Source organism: Sus scrofa, chromosome 15, assembly GCF_054392235.1.
Source record: "Sus scrofa isolate SSC_HxYL_T2T_F1_AM1 chromosome 15, Sscrofa_HxYL_maternal_Yorkshire_Landrace_v2.0, whole genome shotgun sequence".
Lineage (NCBI taxonomy): Eukaryota > Metazoa > Chordata > Mammalia > Artiodactyla > Suidae > Sus > Sus scrofa.
In genome coordinates this window covers 91,780,538-91,805,289 of record NC_139397.1, presented here as the reverse complement: position 1 = coordinate 91,805,289, position 24,752 = coordinate 91,780,538, and the positions used below count along the sequence as shown (strand labels likewise).

The 24,752-nt window shown below is 37.3% G+C and overlaps 1 protein-coding gene across 27 annotated transcripts in view; it reads left to right on the top strand.

Moving 5' to 3' along the window:
• METTL8 (methyltransferase 8, tRNA N3-cytidine) overlaps positions 1-24,752 on the top strand; it is an 87,996-nt gene that overhangs the window by 34,243 nt on the left and 29,001 nt on the right. For 7 of the 27 annotated variants that reach the window (XM_001925591.6, XM_005671957.4, XM_021076465.2 and 4 more), the window contains 3 exons: positions 1,115-1,173; positions 4,912-5,179; positions 8,210-8,355. In XM_001925591.6, coding sequence (XP_001925626.2) covers positions 5,168-5,179; positions 8,210-8,355 — 158 coding nt within the window. In that variant the 5' untranslated portion in view covers positions 1,115-1,173; positions 4,912-5,167. Of the gene's footprint in view, positions 1-1,114; positions 1,174-4,911; positions 5,180-6,678; positions 6,816-8,209; positions 8,356-24,752 lie in introns of those variants that run through there. The other 20 variants (XM_084999497.1, XM_013984274.3, XM_084999490.1 and 17 more) reach the window with 4 other exon arrangements.

Here is a 24,752-nt window from a genome sequence, read left to right as displayed (position 1 = left end):
ATGTAAAGTGCTTAGAACAGGGCCTCGATGGCTAATAATTACCTTTTTTAAAATTGAGTTTTATATGAGAGAGAAATTGGGATTGGTGCTTTACTTCCTCAAAGATTTTTTTCAAATTGCAAAATATACTATGGAGTGTTTCCTTTAACTAAAATCATCCTTTTCATTAAAAACTACTTAATCTACAAAAAATAACATTTGCAATTACTTGAATAGTTTTTCATGTTTGTAACATGAAATATCCTATCTACAGCTTACCTGTTATGATAGAATATGATATAGTTTGTTGGTATGGTAAGGTCTGTGAGTTATTGTAAAAAAGGCTCCATTTTATTTTTTTATTTTTTATTTATTTATTTTTTTTGTCTTTTGTCTTTTTTAGAGCCGCACCCGCGGCATATGGAGGTTCCCGGCTTAGGGGTAGAATCGGAGCTGTCACTGCCGGCTTATGCCACAGCCACAGCAACGCCAGATCTGAGCCGCGTCTGCGACCTACACAGCTCATGGCAATGCCAGATCATTGACCCTCTGAGGGAGGCCAGGGATCAATCCCACAAGCTCATGGTCCCTAGTTGGATTCGTTTCTGCTGCGCCACGATGGGAACTCCAAAAAGGGCTTCATTTTAATGAAAAGCCAAAATTTGGAAATAGGGTGGAGCTCTCTTTCCCCACAAGTCATCATTCTACACCAAGGCTGCTGCTTTTGCCACAAGCGTATGTGGTGGTAGTGGTGGGCTCAGAACACTTGTATTAAAACCACTTTCTCCTTGGCCTGTCATACTACATGTATGTGAAACCCAAGTCATTTTGTATATTTGTTCATTTCCTTGCATTCTAAAGTGAGTGCGCACATACCTACGTCTAAGAGCTGGCAGAAAGTATGTCAGCTCCTCATGGCATACTTCTGTATAGTTATAGCATAATAAATGCTATTGATAATGAAATTCTGTCACTCTGATACCTACATGAGCTTCAGTTCCCTTCTGAATCTGTTCCTTAGTGATTACTTTAGCCAATTGACTATTCATGTCTGAGTCTTGGCCTGGAGATCTCAGAGGGCCATGGTCCTAAAGGCATGCTCATTCTTCATTCTGTTTCATTTTGACCCTAACAGGACTTGAGAGGAAGAATTGCCATAGGATTGTGAGCTGAAAGTGAGACCCTGTAGACCAAGTGAGTAAAGAAATACTACTGATTAGTATTTGAACTAATGTATGGACTAGAATTTGATATGGCAGAATTAGTTTGAGCAAAGTTAAGCGTCAGGACCATAAACCTTTCAGGTGCTTCCAACAGGAAATAAAAACTCTCGCAAACATATCTAACAAGAATTTGTGGAGATTCTTGTTTCCTAAAATATTTCTCTACTCTGGACTGATATAACTCAAACTAAATATAAGCCTTAGCAATTAGAGTATACCAAGACATACCTAGAAAACTCTTGCCAGGTTTCCACTCTTTGGAATTCTGCAAATTTTATTCCTGATAGACACTTGGTAACTCAGAACTATAATGAGAGGCCATAAGTCTGTGGGAAAACTGCATGTAACAGTGTGGCCAGTATTCAAACCTTTATTTCATATACTACTTTTCCAAGTTAGGCTGGCCTCGTAAAATAAATTGAGTGTTCTCTCCTCTGTTTTCTGAAATAAACTGTGTAAGAATATTTAATATTCATTGGAGAAGACATCAGGGCCTCCAGTTTTCTTTGTAGGAAGGTTTTTTGTTTTTTTTTATTATAGTAAAATATACGTAAAATTTGCCATTTTAACCTTTTGTAGGTGTACACTTCAGTGGCATTAAGTTTATTCATACTGTTGTGCAAACACCATAACCAACCATCTCCAGAACTTTTTCATCTTCCTCCAACTCTATACCTATTAAACACTTAGCTCTCCTATTTCCCCTCTCCCCAGACCCCGACAACACCATTCTACTTTCTGTCTCTGTACACTTTGATCACTCTAGAAATTTTACACAAGAATGATATAACATTTACATATTTTTGCAATTGGCTTATTTCACTTGGCATAATGCCTTCAAGGCTTATCCATGTTGTAGCATGTGCCAAAATTCCCTTCTTTTTTTATTTGTTATTTTTCTATTTTTAAAAGTCTTTTGGGGGCCACACCTGTGGCATGTGGAATTCCCAGGGGAGGGGTTGAATTGGAGCTATAGCTGCCGGCCTACACCACAGCCACAGCAATGCTGGATCCAAGTGAGTCTGCAGCCTATGCAGCAGCTCACGGCAATGATAGATCCTTAACCCAATGAGTGAGGCCAGGGATCAAAGCCAAATCCTCATGGATACTATTTAGGTTCTTAACCCGCAGAGCCACAACAGAAACTCCAAAAATTCCTATCTTTTTAAAGTCTGAGTAATATTCCATTTTATGTGTATATCACCTTTTGTTTACCCATTCATCTTTCAGTGGACACTTGGATTGTTTCCACCTTTTGTGGTATGTGGTGGGTAATGCTGCTGTGAAAACTTGGTGTGCAGATATCTCTTTGAGCCCTTGCTTTAGCATCTTTTGGATATATATCCAGAAGTAAAATTCCTGGATTATGTGGTAATTCCATGTTTAATATTTTGAAAAACTGCCATACTGTTTTTCACAGTGGCTACACCATTTTAACATACCCACCAGCAATGCACAAAGATTCCAATTTCTCTATATCCTCACCAAACACTTATTATTTTCTTTTTTTTTTCTTTTTCTTTTTTTTGTCTTTTTAGGGCCTCACCCGTGACATATGGAGGTTCCTAGGCTAGGGGTCTAATCAAAGCTACAGCTGCTGGCCATAGTCACAGCCACAGCAACTTGGGATCTGAGCCACGTCTGCAACCTACACCACAGCTCACGGCAACACTGGATCCTTAACCCTCTGAGCGAGGCCAGGGATGGAACCCGCAACCTCATGGTTCCTAGTTGGATTTGTTTCTGCTGTGCCACGACGGGAACTCCCACTTACTATTTTCTGTTTTTTTTTTTTTTTTTTTTTAGTATACCCATCCTAATGGATGTGATATTTGTTTTGCTTTTAATTGCAAATTTAATTTACTTAATAAATTTAGGGATATTTAGATTTTTGTGCTCTTTTAGTAAATTATTATTGGTAAACTGTATTTTTCAAGGCATTTATCCCACCTAATAAATGGAATAAAATTGTTCATAATAATCGTCTTATATCTGGCATTGTTGCAAGATGCTGTGTAGGTCACAGATGGAGGCTTGGATGCGATCCCTAGCCTAGGAATTTCCATATGCTGCAAGAGTGGCCCTAAAAAAAAAAAAGAAAAAAAAAATTTCCTTATTAGCATTTTCAAGGTCTGTAGGGGCTGTAGTGATGTCTCCTTTTTCATTCATGTTATTAGAAATTTTTATTTTTTGAAACAAACGTCTGATGTCAGTCTTGCCAAGGTTTATCAGTTTTATTAATATTTTCAAAGTAGCTTTTGACTTTGATCTTCTCTGTTTTGGTCATTTTCTATTTCATTGATTTCTGCTTTTATTTTTATTATTTCCTCCTTTCTGCTTACTTTGTATCAGATTTACTATTTTTCTAGTTTCTTGATATGGAAGTGGATATCATTAATTTGAGATTTTTCTTCCTTTCTAATAGAAGCATTTAAAACCAGACATTTTTGCCTAAACAGGGTTTTAGCTACATCCCATAATATTTAATATTTTAAGATTTAATTATTATTCAGTTCAACATATTTTCTAATTTACCTTAAGATTTACTAACTCATGTAGTGATTTAGAAGTATGTTGCTTAATTTCAAAATATTTGGAAATTTTTCTAGATAGCTTGTTATTTTATGTTTGGATAAAAAAGCAAGGATCAACAATATGCTCCTTTTTCAAATGTAACCACAGAAACATATTTTTAAATAGATATACCATATACAATACTGCATACGACAGCTGGTGGGGTTGTTAGATAAAGTAGACTTCAAGAAAATGGAGTTCCTGTCGTGGCTCAGTGGTTAACGAATCCGACTAAGAACCATGAGGTTGCGGGTTCGATCCCTGGCCTTGCTCAGTGGGTTAAGGATCCAGCATTGCCGTGAGCTGTGGTGTAGGTTGCAGACGCGGCTCGGATCCTGTGTTGCTGTGGCTCTGGTGTAGGCCGGAGGCTACAGCTCCGATTGGACCCCTAGCCTGGGAACCTCCATATGCCACGGGAGCGGCCCAAGAAATGGCAAAAAAAAAAAGACAAAAAAAAAAAAAAAGGAAAATGACTATTACTAGAAATGAGGGATATTTATTAATGAATCAATTTCATAAAAATGTTAACATTTACTGTTATTATTGTGGTCAGAAAACATACTCTGTATGATTTGAATACTTTGGAATTTATGACTTGTATCACCCAGTGTATATGGTCTGCTTTGGCAAATTCTCCATGTTCTCTTAAAAGGAGTGTATATTCTGTTATTATGTATATTGTTTTTTCTATAAATGTCATTCAGGTCAAGTTGGTAATGTTCAAATCTTCTGTGTCCTTATTGATTTTTTGAGAATTTGTTTCTGAGTGTTGCGCTATTTTATTACTGAGAGAGGGCTATTAAAATCTCTCAAGTATTGCTGAGAATTTGTTAACTTTTCCTTTTAAAAATTCCGTTTATTTGTTTCATGTATTTTGAAGCTCTGTTATTAAGTACATGCACATTTATTAGGCTTGTGGTGTCTTGATGAATTGGCTCATCAGTATTGAATGCAATATTCTTTTTAAAAATTACTTTTTCTGTTATTATACCTCCAACCAGTTTTTTCATGCAGTGTTTGCATGGTGTCTCTTTTTAAATTGCAGTCTATTTGTATCTTTAAAGTGCTTCTCTTATAGACAATACAGGTATGCCCCACTTTTTAAAAGATTGCTTTACCCACTTCACTTTCATAGAAGACCTGCCTTGGTACCTGTTTTCACTAAATGAAAACAATCCGAAGAGGATTTTCACTTTTACGGAAAAAAGTGAAAACAAAAATAGCCTTCAGCACTTGTTTCTCAGCGAGCTGTTATAGAAGGCAGTGTGAACCCTGAGCATCAAGAGTGGCACCTCCAAGCTCCTTCCCTGGGAATGACGCTCGGCATCAAACTGCCATAGTTTTGAGCATTTGTGCTTTTTCTGGATTTATTTTGCACATCTATTAGCAAGATGTGTCAGAAGGTAATTGCTTTTTTGCTTTAAACATCATTTTGGCTTACGAAAGGTTTCACAGGAATATTCCATTTTTAGTTAGTGGGGGAAGTCTGTATATAGTTGAGTCTTGCTTTTTCATACAAATTAACAATCTGTGTCTTTTAACATTTACATTTAATGTAATTACTGATATGATTGGGTTTAAATATGCTGTCTTGATATTTGCTTTCTAATTGTCCCATCTGTTTTTATTTCCTCTTTCTTCCTTTCCTGCCTTCTTTTGGATCTTTTGGATAAATGGAATATTTTTAGGTATACTACTTTGTGTTATTTCAAATAAAAATACTACTTATCCATATAGTTTCATTATGCAAATAATATAGTTAAACTTGTATTCAAATTAGGATATACCAAAAAAGAGTTAATAGAGGGTGTATGAAGAAAGTGGGGCTCCCTGGTAGCAGAAACCAACTTTTTCTACTAGATTTCTTTTTGAGGCTGACCCTACCCTTCTGTTCTTTTCCCATCAAAAAATGGAACCATGACCTAGTAAATATTAAGCCGACATGATGATCATGATATAAAACACATATTTGTTAATCATTGCAGTCTAAAACTGGATAGCTGCTTGCATACCGTCACAGTCTTCTGTCACTTCCTTCTTCCACACTGCAAGGATCTAAGGAGCAACCTTGAGAAATATGAAGTAACTTCCTTCCAACCTAATTTATGTCAAGACAAGTATCATTGTTGGGTCACCAGTCATACAACTCACAAGCAGCTCAGTGCTGCTCTTAGAAGTTTGCAATTTAGTTGAGAAGGCATTTATATAATGTTATTATGTATTTGTCTACATTAAACTTATTACTTATGTTTACTGTATGATTATATAATAAAAATGATAAAGAGCAATGCAAGGCTGTGTGTGACTGTTACAGATAGTAAATAAATGAAATGGATAAAGATGTTTGTGTTGTTAATTAGTAAAACAGCTGCCGAAGCAGGACAAATTGTCACATATTTTGGCCCTGGCCATGCCATACTTATTTTATGGGCTAGCAGCTTGCAAGGCACACAATTCCCTGACATTTTTGTGAATTGCCTAATATCCAGTCTGGTTATGACTTTTTTGTCTCCTGCTGTCCATATAGATTCTTGGTCATTTATAAAGAGAGAAACTCATATCTTTTTTCCCCCTCTCTTCCTCTTCTATATATAGATAGGATAGAGATAAGTATCACATGATTATTTGAAGGATTGAAATTTCATTTTGATTTGGCTTTCCTGGGTGGAAAACATTTACATCATTTTATACTTTTGAGCAGGAATTGCCTCTTTTTTTAAAGTGTGATCCTTTTCTACTCTTCAGCATGTAGGAGATTTTATGAATAATATTCGCTGCAGAAAGAGAGCTCTAAAAATAATTGTGCTGGTAAGGATTTTGTTAGTCTTACTGGAACAGCAGCAGAAGAAAAGAACAAAGGCACATCAGAGGAAAGGTAGTGGTAGGCGGAGCATTTGATTTTATTTTGCCTCTGCCAAAGAGCTTGCTTTTAGTGGAGAAGGAAAAACAAATAAGAAACAGGAGATCTGCACTAGCAATCAAATGTTTCATTTCTCATCACTCTTCATCACATTTGAATGGAACCTTACAGTCTTTTTGGTGTGTATAACTAAGCCTTTTTTTTTTGTTTTTTTTTAAAGAAAAATGTTAAATTTTATGTTTAAAATCACAATGAAATGTTTTTGATATTCTGCAGTTTGTTTTGGAATTCAGTCTTAAAACCCAATGACTTTCTGTAAGGTGCTAAAAGATATAGAATACATGTCATTTTTATGCCTAATGGCATCTTGGATAGTCTCTAATGCATATTATATATATACACCTTTTAGCATCTGTTTCTACCTGACAGCTTACACCATTAGGCTGAATGTTGTGATGAAAAACTGAATGGGGGTGAAATGCCGAGTGGTATTACAGTGGATTCTTATTGGAAAAAGCAAGCTCTCTAGAGCTGCTATTTGATACTTTTATAAAGATTTTAGACTGATATATATACCAATACGTAATTAAATTATCATACTCTTTAAATGTTTAAGTTATTCTTCCAGAAATGAGGGTAGTTTTGGCTAATCAGCTGATGAGTCTCCTCTTGAGACAGAATTTAAGCATTTATTTTATGCAGGGAAATCTACTTTGCAAACATATTACTGACTATTCTTTAAAATGTATGTATACAGGCTTGTTAGAATTAAGAATTGCTAAGATCATATCTTAATACAGTATTTACTTATTTATTTGAATAATTTTCATATTATTCAGCTTAGCCCAAAGAATGAGATCTAATACATTCGTTTTCTTATTCTGCTCCTATTGGGTTTTTGGGTCTAGTAGTTATCATGTAATCCCAGAACTATGTTTGCCTAGAATTCCCAAAACAAAATAATAAAATCACTTTACAGAGCTTTTTTAATATACAAAGTCCAGATTTCTGGGCTTACATGCTTTGACCATTGCTAAAAATTATATAAGCAAATTCCAAACAAAGCAAAGTTGGTCAAGACTGTGACTAATAAAGAATGCCAGCCAGGGTTTCACACTCCAGATATTCTTTTCCCTTCTCTTGGCCTGAAAAATGCTATAGGAGGAGTTCTCGTTGTGGCTCAGCGGTAACAAACCCAACCAGTACCCATGAGGATATTGGTTCGATCCCTGGCCTTACTCAGTGGGTTAAGAATCCTGCATTGCTGTGAGATGCAGTGTAGGTTACAGAGCAGCTCAGATCTGGCATCGCTGTGGCTGTGATGTGGGCCAGCAGCTGCAGCTCCGATTTGACCCCAGCCCAGGAACTTCCATATGCCACAGGTGTGACTATAAAAAGAAAAAAAAAAAAAATGCTGTAGGAGAGAAGCTATCATGCCCATCTTTCATTTAAAAATTTTTAGTTTTCATGTCCTTTCTCAGCTTTATAAACCTTTTTATACCTGTTTTTAGCTATTAGATAAACATTATACTGTGTAATCTATATTGACCAATTAATCATTGTAACTTTCCAGGTACTGAGTGTGATGTGGAGAAATTATATTTCCTGTCGAAGAATAAGAAAGCTGCCGCACAGGTACCAAAGTCATTATCACCCAGCGGCCCCTCTGGGATCAAGGATTTTAACTGACCCAGCTAAAGTTTTTGAACACAACATGTGGTGAGTTATCTTTCTAGGTCTGATATTATGTTGGTACATTAAGCATCACCAGTGTTACTATTTTCACTTAGTGCCTGAAAAGGGTTTTTAAAACCAAACACTTAACTTACATTGTTGAGGTTCAGAAGCCAGGGTAACTGACCCTAACTTAAGTGTTGCCAGTTCTGAATTTCTTTGCAAATAGAATTGGAAAAGTGAAGGTTCCCAAGTGCTTTCCTCAGCTTTAGGGTTTTTGCAGGCCCTTTTCCACTCATCTCTGATGCTGATTTGGCAGCATATCAGCAAGGGGGCCTCTTTTCTAGGTACAGCCCTCCTCCAGCCCCACAGACTCTTCCCTCTTGCCAGTACTTACCAGCAAATGTGTACTCTGTACCTGCTGCTTACTGAGAACCAGGGAGAATGCATTGGTTTGACCTTAATCCATGCTTTTAGGAATTCCACCTGCTATTTGTAAAGATAAATGGATATTTATAGGGAAAATTGGTAATTATCAATATAAGGGAGTAAATTATAAAGGCCCAGTGTGTTCTTTTCAGGCTTGAGTCTCTGTAAGAACAACTCAGCAATACAAAACCATTTCTGTTTTGGCATAGGAAGATTTTTTTAAATTGTGTTATTTTTAGTTTCACTTTATTGAGGTATAATTGGCATATAAAGGAAGAATTAAGTGGGGAAATGGAAACGTGTCTGGTACCTAGTATAGTGCCTGACACATAAGTATTTGCGGAATAATGACTTAGATAGATGATGATGCTGGACTGAGGTCATTCTAGGTGGGTAGAGAGTCATACCACCTAGAGATGAGAGAGTGTAAGGCATATTCAGAACAGGATGTTTTGCCTAAAATAAAGGCTCTCCCAGGGGGTTGGTAAATAGTAAGGTTGGGATGATAAAGGCCATGTGGGGGCAGGAGCAAGATAGTGTGTGGTCTTAAATTTGCAGCTTCAGTGAGAGGTATTAGAGAGCCCCTGAAGAGAAATGGCATTTGTTATACATGTTATATTAAGTGTAAGTATTTAGGTAATAGTATACTGGGCAGATCAGTGGGTGGAACTAGGAGTCAGGAAGGGCTGATGAGACAGAGATGGCAAAGAAAGAAAAATGAGGACTTAGTGCTTTTGTAGAATAAAGGAAAAGGAAACATTTGATTCTGAAGGTTTGATCCTAGATGACTAATAGAAATAGAAAAATTCAAGAGGTACATTGATTTTTTTTTTCTATTTTGGAATAAAGATGGTGCATTTAACTTTTTTTTTTTTGCTTTTTAGGGCTGCACCTGCAGCATATGGAGGTTCCCAGGCTAGGGGTCAAATCAGAGCTATAGCTGTTGGCCTACACCACAGCCACAGCAATGCCGGATCCTTAATGAACTGAGAGAGGCCAGGGATTGAACCCGCAACCTCATAGTTCCTAGTAGGATTCATTTCCGCTGCACCATGATGGGAACTCCAAAGATGGTGCATTTAGTTTAAAATATTTTTAATAGGTTTTGGGAGCAAGACATTCTGAGAAAAATGTCCAGAACACAAGACTCCACTGCTAGGAAGAGAGAGGGAGGGCTGAAGATGTAAGGTTGGGTATGATATCTGCAGACAAAATTCTTCACTGACTATTTTTGAGAGCAGCGCCTCTAAAGCTTGGAAGGTGATTCATGGACTTCTTGTGTTTTTGCTGCAACATAATTTCAATTTTAAAAGGAAATAGATTGACCTTTTATGAATTGGTCCTACACTATATGATACGGTGGCCACTAGCCCCATGTGATTATTAAGCACTTGAAACCTTGTTAGTTTAATTGAGATGTGCTATAATCTTTTGAAGACTTAATACAAATAAGAGGTAAAATATATCATTAATAGTTTTTGAACTTAATTAAATGTTAAAAAATCATTTTTCATATATTGAAGTAAATAAAATGTATTATTAAAATTAATTTATTTTCACTTTTTTTGACGTGGCTCCTAGAAAATTTTAAATTACATGTGTGGTTGACATTAGACTTTCTTGAAGGTTGCTGAATTAAACCATTTTACCTATCATCATTAATTTGGACAGTTATAATAGGCTATGAGACAAATGCCAAGCAGTTAAACCTCCAGAAGAACTTCTGATCCTAGGCAAGCTCCTCATTTGCCAGGGTTTTGTTGTTGTTGTTGTTGTTGTTGTTTATTTTTTGTTTCTTTGTCATTAGACTCTAAAGAGTTAGTTGTCTGCATCTCTTTTTCCATCTGCTACCACCAGTTCTTTTGCCCAAGGTTCCTGCCTGCACGTTTAAGTTCTGTCGTCATAGGCTTTCAGGGAGGCAGGGGTCATCTGGCTCAGTGCCTCTCAAACACTGTGGCCTAGCTTAGGGCTGCTGCCCAAGAATCCCTTGGAAGGTTATTATTTCACTAGGTCTAGAAGTATGGCCCAGGAGTTTGTCATTTGAAAAAGCTCTTTGAGTAAACCTGTTGAGTAGCCGGGTTTAGGAATCCTTGAGCCAGTCCAGTGGTTTTCAAACTTTATTTTTTTAAGGACTGCACCCATGGCATACAGAAGTTTCCAGGCGAGGGGTCCAGTTGGAGCTGCAGCTACCGGCGTACGCCATAGCCACAGTAATGCCAAATCCAAGCCACATCTGTGACCTGTGCCGCAGCTCGAGGCAACAACAGATCCTTAACCCACTGAGTGAGGATCAAATCTACATCCTCATGGATGCTAGTCAGGTTCTTAACCCGCTGAGCCACACCAGGAACTTCCAAGCTTTTCCTTAGGAGCAGAATTTTCTCATAAGTGAAGTCTTAACATTACAATCACAATATTTAAAAGGTTAAAAAAAAACCCTACTCTGAGTGAAGTGGGCCTGGAGGCTTAAGGTGTCAACAGCTCTACCTCCCTTTTCCTCTCCCACCCCTCCCTCACTCCAGCAGCTTAGAGGACCTTTAGGGGTCAGTTGATCCATTTGAAAAACCTTGATCTGTTCTCTTAATCCATCCTCCTCCATAACGTACCCTCCAAGAGGTTATCCTGCCTGTGCCAGGATATCTCCAGTGAACTCACTTCAAAGACACACTCTAATAATCATAACAATAATTTCCTCCAAAGGAGGAGGGAGGAAATTGCTTCACATCATGTAATTGCTTCACATCACGTTCCTGCGTCCCCACCCCCCTTACCTCCACCCCCTCCTTTTTTTTTTGGCTTGAGGAGGAGACATGTAAGTTAAACTGAAAACCAGAGGACAGGTTTACTTTCCCCTTAATTCAGGTCCAAAGTTCTGTCCAAAAGTTCTCTCAGGGTTCCCGTCATGGCTCGGCGGAAATGAATCTGACTAGTATCCATGGAGACGCAGGTTCGATCCCTGACCTTACTCAGTGGGTTAAGGATCAGGTGTTGCTGTGCGCTGTGATGTACGTTGCACACGCGGCTCAGATCTGGTATTGCTGTGGCTGTGGCATAGGCCAGCGGCTGCAACTCCAATTTGACCCCTAGCCTGGAAACCTCCATATGCGGGTGGGTTTGGCCCTAAAGAGACCAAAAAAAACGTCCTCTCTTCTTTCATTTCCTCCTTTATATAAAGAATAATGTTTTCTTGTGCTGAATTTTGATTCTTTAAGATATTTCTTTAAAGGCACACATGTTTTCTCTCAGAGACGTTAGAACTGTCTATAGTTCACTTTCCCTTTAGCTTCTAGTTTAGTCAGTAAAAACTATTTATATATGAACCTCTTTTCAAAATTTTTATGAGAAGAAATAAAAATACCCTTTTTTAAATTTCTAATATCCTGAATAATATTTGCCCTCAAGTATCTGGATATTTGTATTGCTAGTATTTACATCTGCCTATGGGCTCTTAATTCTTAATAGTTTAAATGAATTTCACATAAAGTTAACCATTTTAAGGTGAACGATTCGGTGACATTAGTTTCATTCACAACATTGTGTAAGCAGCATCTCTAACTCATTCAAAAACATTTTTATCACTCTAAAGCAAAATCCCTTAACTGTTAAGCAGTTTATACTCATGTACAGTTCTGAGCCCTGGCAATTACTAATCTGTGTTTTGTGTCTACAGAGTCACCTCTTCTGGATATTTTGTATAAATGAGATCATGCAATGTATGATCTCTTGGGTCTGGCTTCTTTCAATTAGCCTAAAATCTAGGCAGCCCATCCGCATTACACATGTATCAATGCTTCATTCCTTTTTATGACAGAATAATATTCCATTGTGTATATATACCAGAGTTGGTTTATCCATTCATTCACTGATGGACATTTAAGCAATTTCTGCCTTTTGGCTCTTGTAAATAGAGCTGCTGTGAACACGTGTGTACATGTACTTATTTAAGTCCTTGTTTTCAACTCTTTAAGAAATATACCTAGGAATGGAATTGTGGAGTCATGTGGTAATTTTATATTTAACTTTTTTTTTTTTTTTTTTTTTTTGGTTTTTTGCTATTTCTTGGGCCGCTCCCGCGGCATATGGAGGTTCCCAGGCTAGGGGTCGAATCGGAGCTGTAGCCTCCGGCCTACACCAGAGCCACAGCAACGCGGGATCCGAGCCGCGTCTGCAGCCTACACCACAGCTCATGGCAACGGCGGATTGTTAACCCACTGAGCAAGGGCAGGGACCAAACCCACAACCTCATGGTTCCTAGTCGGATTCGTTAACCACTGTGCCACGACGGGAACTCCCAATATATTTAACTTTTTGAGGGACCGCCAAACTCTTCCACAGTGACTGAACCACTTTGTATACTGCTTGTAGTCTTTTAATTATACTTAGTTTATCATTTATACATTTATCAATTTGGTGGGCACTGACCTGAAACTATATTCAGAATGTTAGTGAGACATTTCCCAGACATCTGTCTACATTGAGCAACTTACACTGTTACTTGGAAAAATCATTCTTTATTGCACATTGTTCCTAGTTTAAGTGTGTAGAAACTTTTCAGGGAACCCCTGAAATTTATAAGGAAGTGGTAAGCACTTGTATTATCATTAGACAAAATCAGCTAGGCAAGCAGCTTTTGGGCTTTTTGGCATGGTCCACAGTAAGAAGTACAATTTACATCATGGACCAATGTGTAAACACATAGCACATGCACATATATGAAATAGGAATAAAAGTTTCCTATACAGTTTTACCATGTGAGACATGTGCTGATAATTTCCATTTATTCTTTTCTGTTTCATTTTTGTTTATCTTTTTAAGTGTAGGTAGACTAAGTTGATTTTATAACTCATAAAACATGTTGTCACTTTAGTTTAAAAACACTGAGCTAAGCAATTCTCTATAGATCCATAGTAGAACCTATATCCTGCAGCATGGCTTTCTATTATATATCCTATTTAAATAATTGACTGTTTTCAGAATCCCAATAGAGTTCAGATATCAAGAATTTTTTCTTATATAGTCTGAACTTTTCTTTTTCTTTTCCTCTTTTTTTTTTTTTTTTTTTTTTTTGGTCTTTTGCCTTTTTAGGGCCGCATCCATGGCATATGGAAGTTCCCAGGCTAGAATTAGAATTTTCATACACTGATGGTGGAATATATAATGGTGTAACCACTTTGGATAATAGCTTGGCAGTTTCTTTAAAAAATAAATATATGCCTTCTATATCCGGACAAAACTCTACTTAAAAGAGACACATGCACCCGCATGTTCATTGCAGCACTATTCACAATAGCCAAGACATGGAAACAACTTAAATGTCCATCGACAGATGAATGGATTAGGAAGATGTGGTATATATACACAATGGAATACTACTCAGCCATAAAAAAGGATGACATTATGCCATTTGCAGCAACATGGATGGAACTAGAGAATCTCATACTGAGTGAAATGAGCCAGAAAGACAAAGGCAAATACCATATGATATCACTTATAACTGGAATCTAATATCCAGCACAAATGAACGTCTCCTCAGAAAAGAAAATCATGGACTTGGAGAAGAGACTTGTGGTTGCCTGATGGGAGGGGGAGGGGGAGGGAGTGGGAGGGATCGGGAGCTTGGGCTTATCAGACACAACTTAGAATAGATTTACAAGCAGATCCTGCTGAGTAGCATTGAGAACTTTGTCTAGATACTCATGTTGCAACAGAACAAAGGGTGGGGGGGGAAATGTAATTGTAATGTATACATGTAAGGATAACTTGATCCCCTTGCTGAACAGTGGGAAAATAAATAAATAAATGCCCTCTATGTGATTTAGGCTATTCCATTCCTAAATATTTATCCAGGAGAAAAGAAATATGTTCAGGAGTTCCCTGGTGACCTAGCAGTTAAGGATTCGGCATTGTCACAGCTATGGCTCAGGTTTGATCCCTGGCCCCAGAACTTCCACATGCCATGGGTGAGGCCAAAAAAAAAAAAAAAAAAGAAAAAGAAAGAAAGCATATGTCCATACAGATACTTTGACAGGATTGTTCATAGCCAAATTTGGAAACAACATGTCCATCCACAAGTAAATGGATTAGCAAATTGTGGTATTTCTATATAGTGGAATATTACTGATAAAAAGGAATACAGGAGTTCCCTTGTGGTGCAGGAGGTGAGGGATCCAGCGTTGTCACTGCTGTGGCTTGGGTCACTGCTGTGGTACAGGTTTAGTCCCTGGCCCAGGAGCTTTCGAGTGCTTCAGATGCAGGCCCTCCCCCCACCTCAAAAAAAAAAAAAAAAGATTTAAAAAAAAAAGGAATATATAACAGCTTGAATGAATTTCACAATAATTATGCTAAGTGAAAGAAGCTAGAGATAGAGTATATATTGTAGTTTTACTCTACTAGAAAATGCCAACTAATCTATAGAGGCAAGCAATAGATCAGTGGTTGTCAGTGGAGCAGGAAGAGGAGGAGAAGTGGAAGGGAGGAATTTCAGAAGTGCACAAGGAAACTTCTGAGGGTGATGGATATAGTCATTATCTTGATTGTAGTGATGGTTTCATGAGTGTTACATTTGTCAAAACATCAAGTCGTACACTTTAAGTATATGCCATATGTCAGTTATACCTCAGTAAAGCCATTTTAAAAATATGGTTACATCCTTACATTGGAAAATAACGCAACAGTGAATAAAAATAAGATCCATGTGTATTGATATCAACAAATAACTTTGATATGTCATTAAACAAAATGAGCAAGTTGCAGAGAAGTATCTCTGGTATGGTCTCATTTTTATTAAGGAATTGGTTTTGATGTACGTGTGCTATGTGTGTATATGTATCTGTTTTTATATGCATAGAGAAACATCTGGAAAGGTCCACATCATACTGATAACAATGTTTATCTCAGGATGGGCATAGAGATGAGAGGTAGGATAGAGTCAAAACTTCATATTTTATAAGCATTAGTAGTATTTGAATTTGAATTTTTTAGAAAGAATGCCTCCCCATGAACCTACTCCCATCTTATTGCCTATCTGTAACCAATTACCATTCCTCATCTTCTTAGCAATTTTATATTCTACCAAATCTTCATTTTCATGTTCCCAGTTCACAGCCCAATGCCTGATAGGTAGAGGTTCTCAATAAATGTGTAACGAGAGAAGTGAATGTTGGTTTCTTCCAACAGCTGTGACCTCTACTCCATTGTACGCAGAAATGGGAAGGCATTGGTTCTTCTCTGTGTCTTTTGTAAGTTGCTCATTCTGAAGTAAGAAACTGATTTGCTAATAAGAATAATCAGCTGAAATATTTAGTATAGCCAAAAAGATAAGTGGAAAGCCAGGAGTCAGAAATATAAATTAGTGTCAATAGTTGAAAAGATTTAATTGAAGTTAGTTCAGCTATTCACCAATATACCCATAGCAACTATATTTTATCCATGTGAGAATCACGTTTTTTTTTCACCAATTAACATCTCTGAAATCATGGTATTTCTTGCAATTGATGGCATCTTACAATTATAATTGGTCTTAGATTTGATGAAGTAAGGTAATTATAATTTCAAAGTACATAATCTTAATTGTACCCTGTTTTGGGAAGAATATTTACTTAACTGATACAAAAACTGAGAGACACAGAAAATGTAAATTATTTTCTACTGCCATACATCAAGGTTAACATTTGAGTGCCTGTTATATTGTTAGAAAAGCATGAAAACCTTTTGTTATATGGGTAAGTGGGTAACAGACATGGGTAGAAAGTTGGCCCAGAGGAAGTACATATGAACGTGTAGGAAGATATACAACAGTAAGAGAAATACAAATCAAAACAATTTGGTACCTTTTTAGATCTATTAAGATAGCACCAAAAAGGAAAGAGAAAGAGATAGAGAAAGAAATTTAAGCTAACATCCAGTCCTGGTAGCATTGAAGGTTAATACCATCTGGTTTTATTTCTGTATATTTTTTGGCTCATCTGTTCTTTTATTTTCTCTATGGGTTTTCCAGCTATACATCTTTAGTTTATTTTTTTAGGTGTTATGTTAGAGCAGTATTTTGGCCTTAGGAGCCCTGTACACTGTTAAATCATTGAGGATTACAAAAACCTTTTATTTATGTGGATTATATACCTATTGATATGTTTCATGTTAGAGATTGAAACTGAACATTAAAAATATTTATTAATTCATTTTAAAACAACAGTAAACTCATTATACATTAACATAAATTATATGTTTTAATGAAAATATCTATTTTCTTCCAACAAATATAGTGCAGAGAATGGCATTGTTTTAAATGTTTGACAGTTTCTTTAATGTCTGCCTTAATGGAAAAAGCTGGATTCTCATATCTGCTTCTTTATCCAATCTGTTGTGTTAAGTTGTTTAAGTTGAATTATATGAAGAAAATTTGGCCTGACACAGATAAGTACTTGTAAAGGAAAGGAGTTTTATAATAGCTTTTAAAGGTAATTTTAGGTATTTTTCTTGAGATTACACTAAACCTCAGCAATAGCAGTTTCTTAGTTGCGATATGGAACATGAACTTTCGGTATTCTGCTATACTGTAATCCATTTGTACACCTTATACTTTGGATGGATCTTTTTTTTAACCTATGCATAATTTTATAACATCATACATGAATAAGTTTAGTACCTTATTTTATGTAGATCCAAATGACACGTTTCATTATACAATATTTAAAAATCACATTTTTAATATTACTATTATTCTCATCAGGAAAATCTCTAAATAATAATTAGGAAGCTATCCAGCTCATGATGGTGGACACAACTTTCCAAAACTAAAAACTCTAACTTTTGTTCGAGAGCACAAAATTTATCCTTGATAACAATTACTGTCATTATTTTTCTTCAAGGGCTAGGCTCACTTTGTTATTCTTTTAAGAGATGTTGTATGCCCAAGTCTGAATAGTATTGGTTTGTCTACAGTTGCTCTTTCAAGTAGAAATAGCATTCCATGAAAAAAGCACATGAAAAAAGTTCAGTTCGCAATGCAGTCATTCAAGTGCTCTTCCATAAGTTGGTCATCAGATTTCAGTATGCAGCTTTTTGCATGCCTCCTATTTTGTCCTATAGAATATTAAAAATAATTGTATCCCAGGGTCAGTATTTTGTGGAATAGCATACCACTTCATCAAGCAGATTCTTCAGTGAATTGAAATTTTTAAAATAAAAATTGGTGTATTCTTTATCATCCTCTGGCTGGTAGTGTAGAATTAATGCCTACTAGTACAGCTCTTCCACAACTCACGGTGGGGTTACATCTCAGTAAATCCAGTGTAAGATGAAAATATTAAAAGTCAAAAATGCATTTCAGGGAGTTCCCGTTGTAGCTCAGCAGAAATGAACATGGTTAGTATCCATGAGGATGCAGGTTTGATCCCCGGCCTTGCTCAGTGGCTTAAAGTAAGGATCCGGCATTGCCACAAGCTGTGGTGTAGGTCATAGATGCAGCTCGGATCTGGTGTTGCTGTGGCTGCGGTGCAGGCTGGTGGCTATAGCTCCGATTTGACCCCTAGCCTGGGAACCTCCATATACTGCAGGTGCAGCCCTGAAAAGCAAAAAAAAAAAAAAAAAAAAAAAAAAAAAAAATTCATTTCAGATCACTTAATATTAGCCTATAGTTGGGCTGAGTCATCTAATATCACACCTATTATATAATATAGTGTTGAATGTCTCATGTAGTTTATTGAAGACTGTACCAAAAATGAAAAACAGAATGTTGGTGGACACAGAATGGTTGCAGGTATATTTCTTGTGATCACTTGGCTGACTGGGAGCTACAGCTCACTGCCAATGCCCAGCATCATGAGAGCCATCTCATACCACATATGATTAGCCCAGGAAAAGATCAAGATTCAAAAGTCAAAGTACTGTTTCTGATGAATGCATAGAACTTTCGCACCATCGTAGTGTCAAAAAATCATAAATTGGAGTTTCCGTCGTGGCGCAGTGGTTAACAAATCCGACTAAGAACCATGAGGTTAACAGAAGAAAGGGTGGGGGAAAAAACTGTAATTGCAATGTATACATCTAAGGATAACCTGACCCCCTTGCTGTACAGTGGGAAAATAAAATAAAATAAAAAAAAAAAAAAAAAAAAGAACCGTGAGGTTGCAGGTTCGGTCCCTGGCCTTGCTCAGTGGGTTAAAGGATCTGGCATTGCCGTGAGGTGTGGTGTAGGTTGCAGACACGGCTTGGATCCCACGTTGCTGTGGCTCTGGCGTCGGCCAGTGGCTACAGCTCTGATTGGACCCCTAGCCTGGGAACCTCCATATGCCGCAGGAGCGGCCCAAGAAATGGCAAAAAGACAAAAAAAAAAATCATAAATTGAATCATCGTTAAGTTAGAGATTATATATTTTGATGCCACTGCCTTGTTCATCCTAGGGCAGTTGCAGTTTTACCCACCATTGTTTTTATACCATCAGGGCAAATGTCACACAGTGAAAAAAGGCAAGTTAACAGTATTATGAAAATAGTTTTTTCTTTTTAGTTGTGCCTGCTGCATGCGGAAATTCCTGGACCAGGGATTGAACCTGTGCCACAGCAGTGACCTGAACTGCAGCAGTTACAACTCTGGATCCTTAACTTGCTGCCCCACAAGGGAACTCCCATGAAAATACTTTTGACTTAGGAGTTCCTGTGGTGATGTAGTGGGGTAAGGACCTGGCATTGTCTCTGTGACGATGCTGGTTTGATCCCTGGCCTCGCTCAGTGGGTTAAGGATGTAGCATTGCCGTAAGCTGTGGTGTAGGTCACAGACACGACTCAGACCTGGTGTTGCAGAGGCTGTGGCATAGGCCCCAACTGCAGCTCTGATTTGACCCCTGGCCTAGGAACTCCCACATGCTGCAAGTGGGGCTGAAAAAAAGGGAGAACAAAAGTAGCTTTGACTTAGTGGGACACTGAATGAGTGGATGGATCATACTTTGAGAACCACGGTTCTAGAGTTTACAGTTTGCTTCCTTAACTTAATACAGTCTACTTAGAATTAATATTGTACTACATTATATAAAATGTAAGAACCTTACAATATTGTGATGCCATTTACTCATCCAGTGTTTGCTATATTGTTGTCCTATCATTTACTTCTATACATGTTATAAGCTCTATAATTCCTTATTATTTTTGTTGTATAGAGTTAGTGCTTTTTTAAAAAGAAATTAAGAAAGCATTAAAAAAAGATTGTCTTTTATTGGTAGCTGCATATTTATCACTTCTGGTCTCTTTATTCCATTCTACAGGTCTAAGTCTATCTGGTACCACTTTTCTTTAGTTTGAAGAAACTTCTTTAACATTTCTTGTAGACTCTGCTGATAATAGCCTCTCCTAGATTTTATTTACCTGAAAGTGACTATTTAAAATTTTCAATGGTATCTTAATTGCATATAGAAATCAAAGTTGACATTTTTTTTTTCTTCCAGCATTTTAAAGATGTTATTTCTTTGTGTTCTGGCCTCCATTTTTTCTGATTAGTCATCTGTCATTTGCATTGCTTTTTCTGTTATAAATAATAGCACTTTTAAGATTTCTCTTTAGCTTTAATTTTTAGCAGTTTTGTATGTATTTATCTTCCCTTGGGTTTGCTGTGCTTCCTGGATTTATTGATTGCACTTTTTTAAAAAATCAAATTTGGAGAATTTTTAGCCAGTATTTTTTCAGTTTCTTTCCCCACCCCACCCCCTCCTCTATTTCTGGGACTTCAATTTATGTGTTTCTTAGACAATTTGTATTATCCCATAGTTTACCAAGACTAGTACTTTTTTTTCCAATCCTCTGTTTCTCTGTTCTTCAGTTTGGATATTTTCTATATCATTAAGTTCACTCATCTTTATTTTTTTCTTTCTTTTTTTTTTTTCCCTTTTTTGGCCACCCTAAGGCATATGGAGTTCCCAGGCCAGGGATCAGATTTGAGCCATAGCTGCAATCTAAGCCACAGCTGCCCCAGTGATGATCCTTAACCCATTGTGCTGGGCTGGGAACTGAACCTGTGTCCCAGCACTCCCAAGATGCTATTGATCTCATTGCACCATAGTGGGAACTCCTCACTGACCCTTTCTTTGTGCAGTATCAGCTTTTAAGCCTACACAATGAATTTTTTATTTTAGATATTACATATGGATAAGTTCTAGAATTTCCTTTTAATAGTTAGCATTTCTTTGCTAAGGTGTCCCCCATCTATTCATTTACTCTGTCCAACTTTTCCTTTAAATCTTGAAACATTTTTAAAAGCTGTTTTAAAGTCCTTGTGTATTAATTTTAGCATTTGGATTTTCTCACAGTCTATATTTGTTGACTGCCTTTTCTCTTAATTAGGGATCACATTTTCCTACTTCTTCACATGCTAATAATTTTGATTGTACAGTGGACATTATGGATGAGATTTTATGTGGAATCTGGATTATGTTTTTTTCTTCCTTTAAAGGTGTTGAGTTTTTTCCTGGCAAGTGGTTAAATTATTGCCAGATCTTCTTGGTCAGGTCAGGTATAATTTTAGGTATTGTTAGGGTGGGATTATTTTGATATTAATTCTGAGTCTAGTGTGGTAGTCTTATTCCTGTAGCAAGGCATTTCTGGGGTCTTAACTGAATACTCACAGTGTTCAGAGAGATCTCTCCATTCTGCTTAGCCAGAACTCCAGTATCTATCTCCAAGCACTGCACGTCACTGCCTCTGCAGACTTCAGGGACCTCCCCTTTGTCCAGCCACCCCTCTTCTTCAGTGTTCTGCTGCACAAAGTCTCACCATCTCAGCAACTCTGAACCCTGATCGCTGCCTTCTCAATTCACAACACTGCTACTCAGTGAGAGAGCAAGGCTCTGCTCGAGTTCCACCTCTGCACCACAGTCTAGAACATGTCTAGAAGGCCAGGGTAAATGTGAGGATTGGCCTCTTGTGTTTCTCTTAAGGAACATAGTTCTGTGCTGTCTGAAAATTTAAATTTGTCTTTAAATTTTGTTCCAGTGCCTAAATACAGTTGTGTCATGTACTCTTTTATTTTATTATTGTTTATGCAGGAGGGTAAGACCATTTCTAGGCCCAAATCATAGGTCCTATACGGCAGTTTTAAGTTAGAATTATGAAGATTTTGTAACTATAGAGAAGAATGTTTTGTGTGTGTGTGTATGTGTCCATACAGGAAGGGAACTGTTAATTGATTAGGGTGAGACTTTTTCTCTTTAAAATTTTCTGTTACTACTATAATTGTAACTTTAAAATGACTCTGTTATGGAATTAAAGATTATTGAAATAGTTTTTGTTGTTTTTTTGTTTTTTGTTTTTTTTTTTTGTCTTTTTGCCTTTTCTAGGGCCGCTCCCGTGGCATATAGAGGTTCCCAGGCTAGGGGTCGAATCGGAGCTGTAGCTGCTGGCCTTCATCAGAGCCACAGCAACGCGGGATCCGAGCCGAGTCTGTGACCTACACCACAGCTCAAAGCAACACCGGATCCTTAACCTTCTGAGCAAGGCCAGGGATTGAACCCACAACCTCATGGTTCCTAGTCAGATTCCTTAACCACTGAGCCACGACGGGAACTCCCAAAGATTATTGAAATTGTTTTAGGTGAAACTAATAAACTTTATTTATTCCCTTTACCTAAGAATATTTTATTTTTAATGCCCTAGTCTCCTAATACATTTGTTACATTTGTCTTTAAATTTTGTCCTTTAACGACACTTTTGCATACACAGTAAATGACAAAGACAGAAAAATATTTTAGCCACATAGCTTACACTGTGGGTGCTTTGGTTTATATCTGATTGTTAAAAATTATAATAGGAAGTGGCACCACATTTAGCAGAATTTTCTATATGTAGGATTCTCAAAAATATTAGTACCCAAGCCAAACAACTGAGGAGAAGGGGTGTGTGTGTGTATGTTTAACTTTTCCAAATCAAACCAAATACACAATTGGTTAGACTTTTATTGCCATGAATTTAAAGCTAAAGGAAGGAATCATCATCCAGTTGCACTATACACATGGAAGGAATATGAAATACACACACACACACACACATTAAAGTCATAGGATTTATGACTTAATTCTACTAGCCATGTTGTGAAAATTTCTTGCTAAAAATCCTATCTTTTATTTATTTTTTAAAAAATTTTTGGAGTTCCTGTTGTGGCTCAGTGGTGGCGAACCCCGCTGGTATCCATGAGGACACAGGTTCAATCCCTGGCCTCACTCAGTGGGTTAAGGATCCATTGTTGCCATGAGCTGTGATGTGGTTTGCAGGCACGCTTGGCTGTGGTGTAGGCTGGCAGCTGTAGCTCCCATTCAGCCCCTAGCCTGGGAACCTCCATGTGCCATGGGTGTGGCCCCGAAAAAATGTTTTTAAAATTTTTTTGCCACACCCAAGGCATACAGAAGTTCTGGGGCCAGAGCTCAAATCCACTCCACAGCTATAATCAAAGCCACAGCAGTGACGATGCCAGATCCTTAATCTGCTGAGCTACGAGGGAACTCTGCTATCTTTTATTTATAGGATTTCTGTCTTTTGTCTTTTTGTTTTGTTTTGTTTTTGTTTTTGTTGTTGTTGCTATTTCTTGGGCCGCTTCCGAGGCATATGGAGGTTCCCAGGCTAGGGGTTGAATCGGAGCTGTAGCCACCGGCCTACGCCAGAGCCACAGCAACGCGGGATCCGAGCCGTGTCTGCAACCTACACCACAGCTCACGGCAACGCCGGATCGCCAACCCACTGAGCAAGGGCAGGGACCAAACCCGCAACCTCATGGTTCCTAGTCGGATTTGCTAACCACTGCGCCACGACGGGAACTCCAGGATTTCTTTTTCTCAAATTCAAGTTTTCAGGAAAAATACTCAGAATATTTTGTATTTTCTTTTCAATTCTCTTATTTAAGAAAAAAAAAAATATATATATATATATATTTTTTTTTTTTGTCTTTTTGCCTTTTCTAGGGCTGCTCCCACGGCATATGGAGGTTCCCAGGCTAGAGGTCTAATCAGAGCTGTAGCCGCCAGCCTATGCCAGAGCCACAGCAACGCAGGATCCAAGCCACATCTGCGACCTACAGCACAGCTCATGGCAATGCCAGATCCTTAACCCTCTGAGCGAGGCCAGGGATCGAACCCTCAACCTCATGGTTCCTAGTCAGATTCATTAACCACTGAGCCACCACAGGAACTCCAAGAGAATATATCTTCTTTTTAATTACAAAGATTGCTAGGTTTTCCCATAAGAAGGATGATAAAAATTTTAATGACCGTTTTTATATGTCTTAAACATACAGTATAGTTTTTTTAATTAAAGATAATTTTTTAAAAAATTATCTCTAGTTGAAGCAGCCTTACAATATTAGGGAAATTTTAAGGCAGTTATCTCTTAATTCCACTATTCTAATATAATTTTTTTTAATCTCACCTAGTGTATATATACTTTTATATAGTTGTGATTAAAATACATATGCATTTGGTGACCTGCTGCTTTATTCATGCTATTTCATATATACTTTTCCATGTTGTTACATAACCTTCATATCTACCATTTTAAATGTCGACATAATATTCCTTTGAGTTACTATAATTTTTCCATTTCTTATCACTGAGGTTGTTGCTAATTTTTTACTATTGTTACATTTGATATTCCAGTGAATACTGTTGTACAGATACTTCTCTGTATAGAACTTCTCTCTCTCTCTTTTTCTTTTTTAGTGGCTTCATTACAATAAATTCCCAGAAGTACAATTTGCAAGTCAAACAATATGAACCATTTTCTCCCTTCGGTGGTGCTGGTAGTTGTTGTTAAATACCTGATTATTTTGCAGTTTGTTTGTTAGTTGTCTCTGTGTTTGAATCCTACTATAATTGTATTTATTACTTATAAACCTGGATGATTCTTTTATTGCCGTCTGTTGGGTTTTGGTGTGCATGAATCAGACTCTTCTAATATAAAGAACTGCCATAAAGCAGCAGGTCTGGAGGAAGTCCCCATAAATACAGTAGAAACATTTTATAGATTTCTATGGGGATTCTTTAA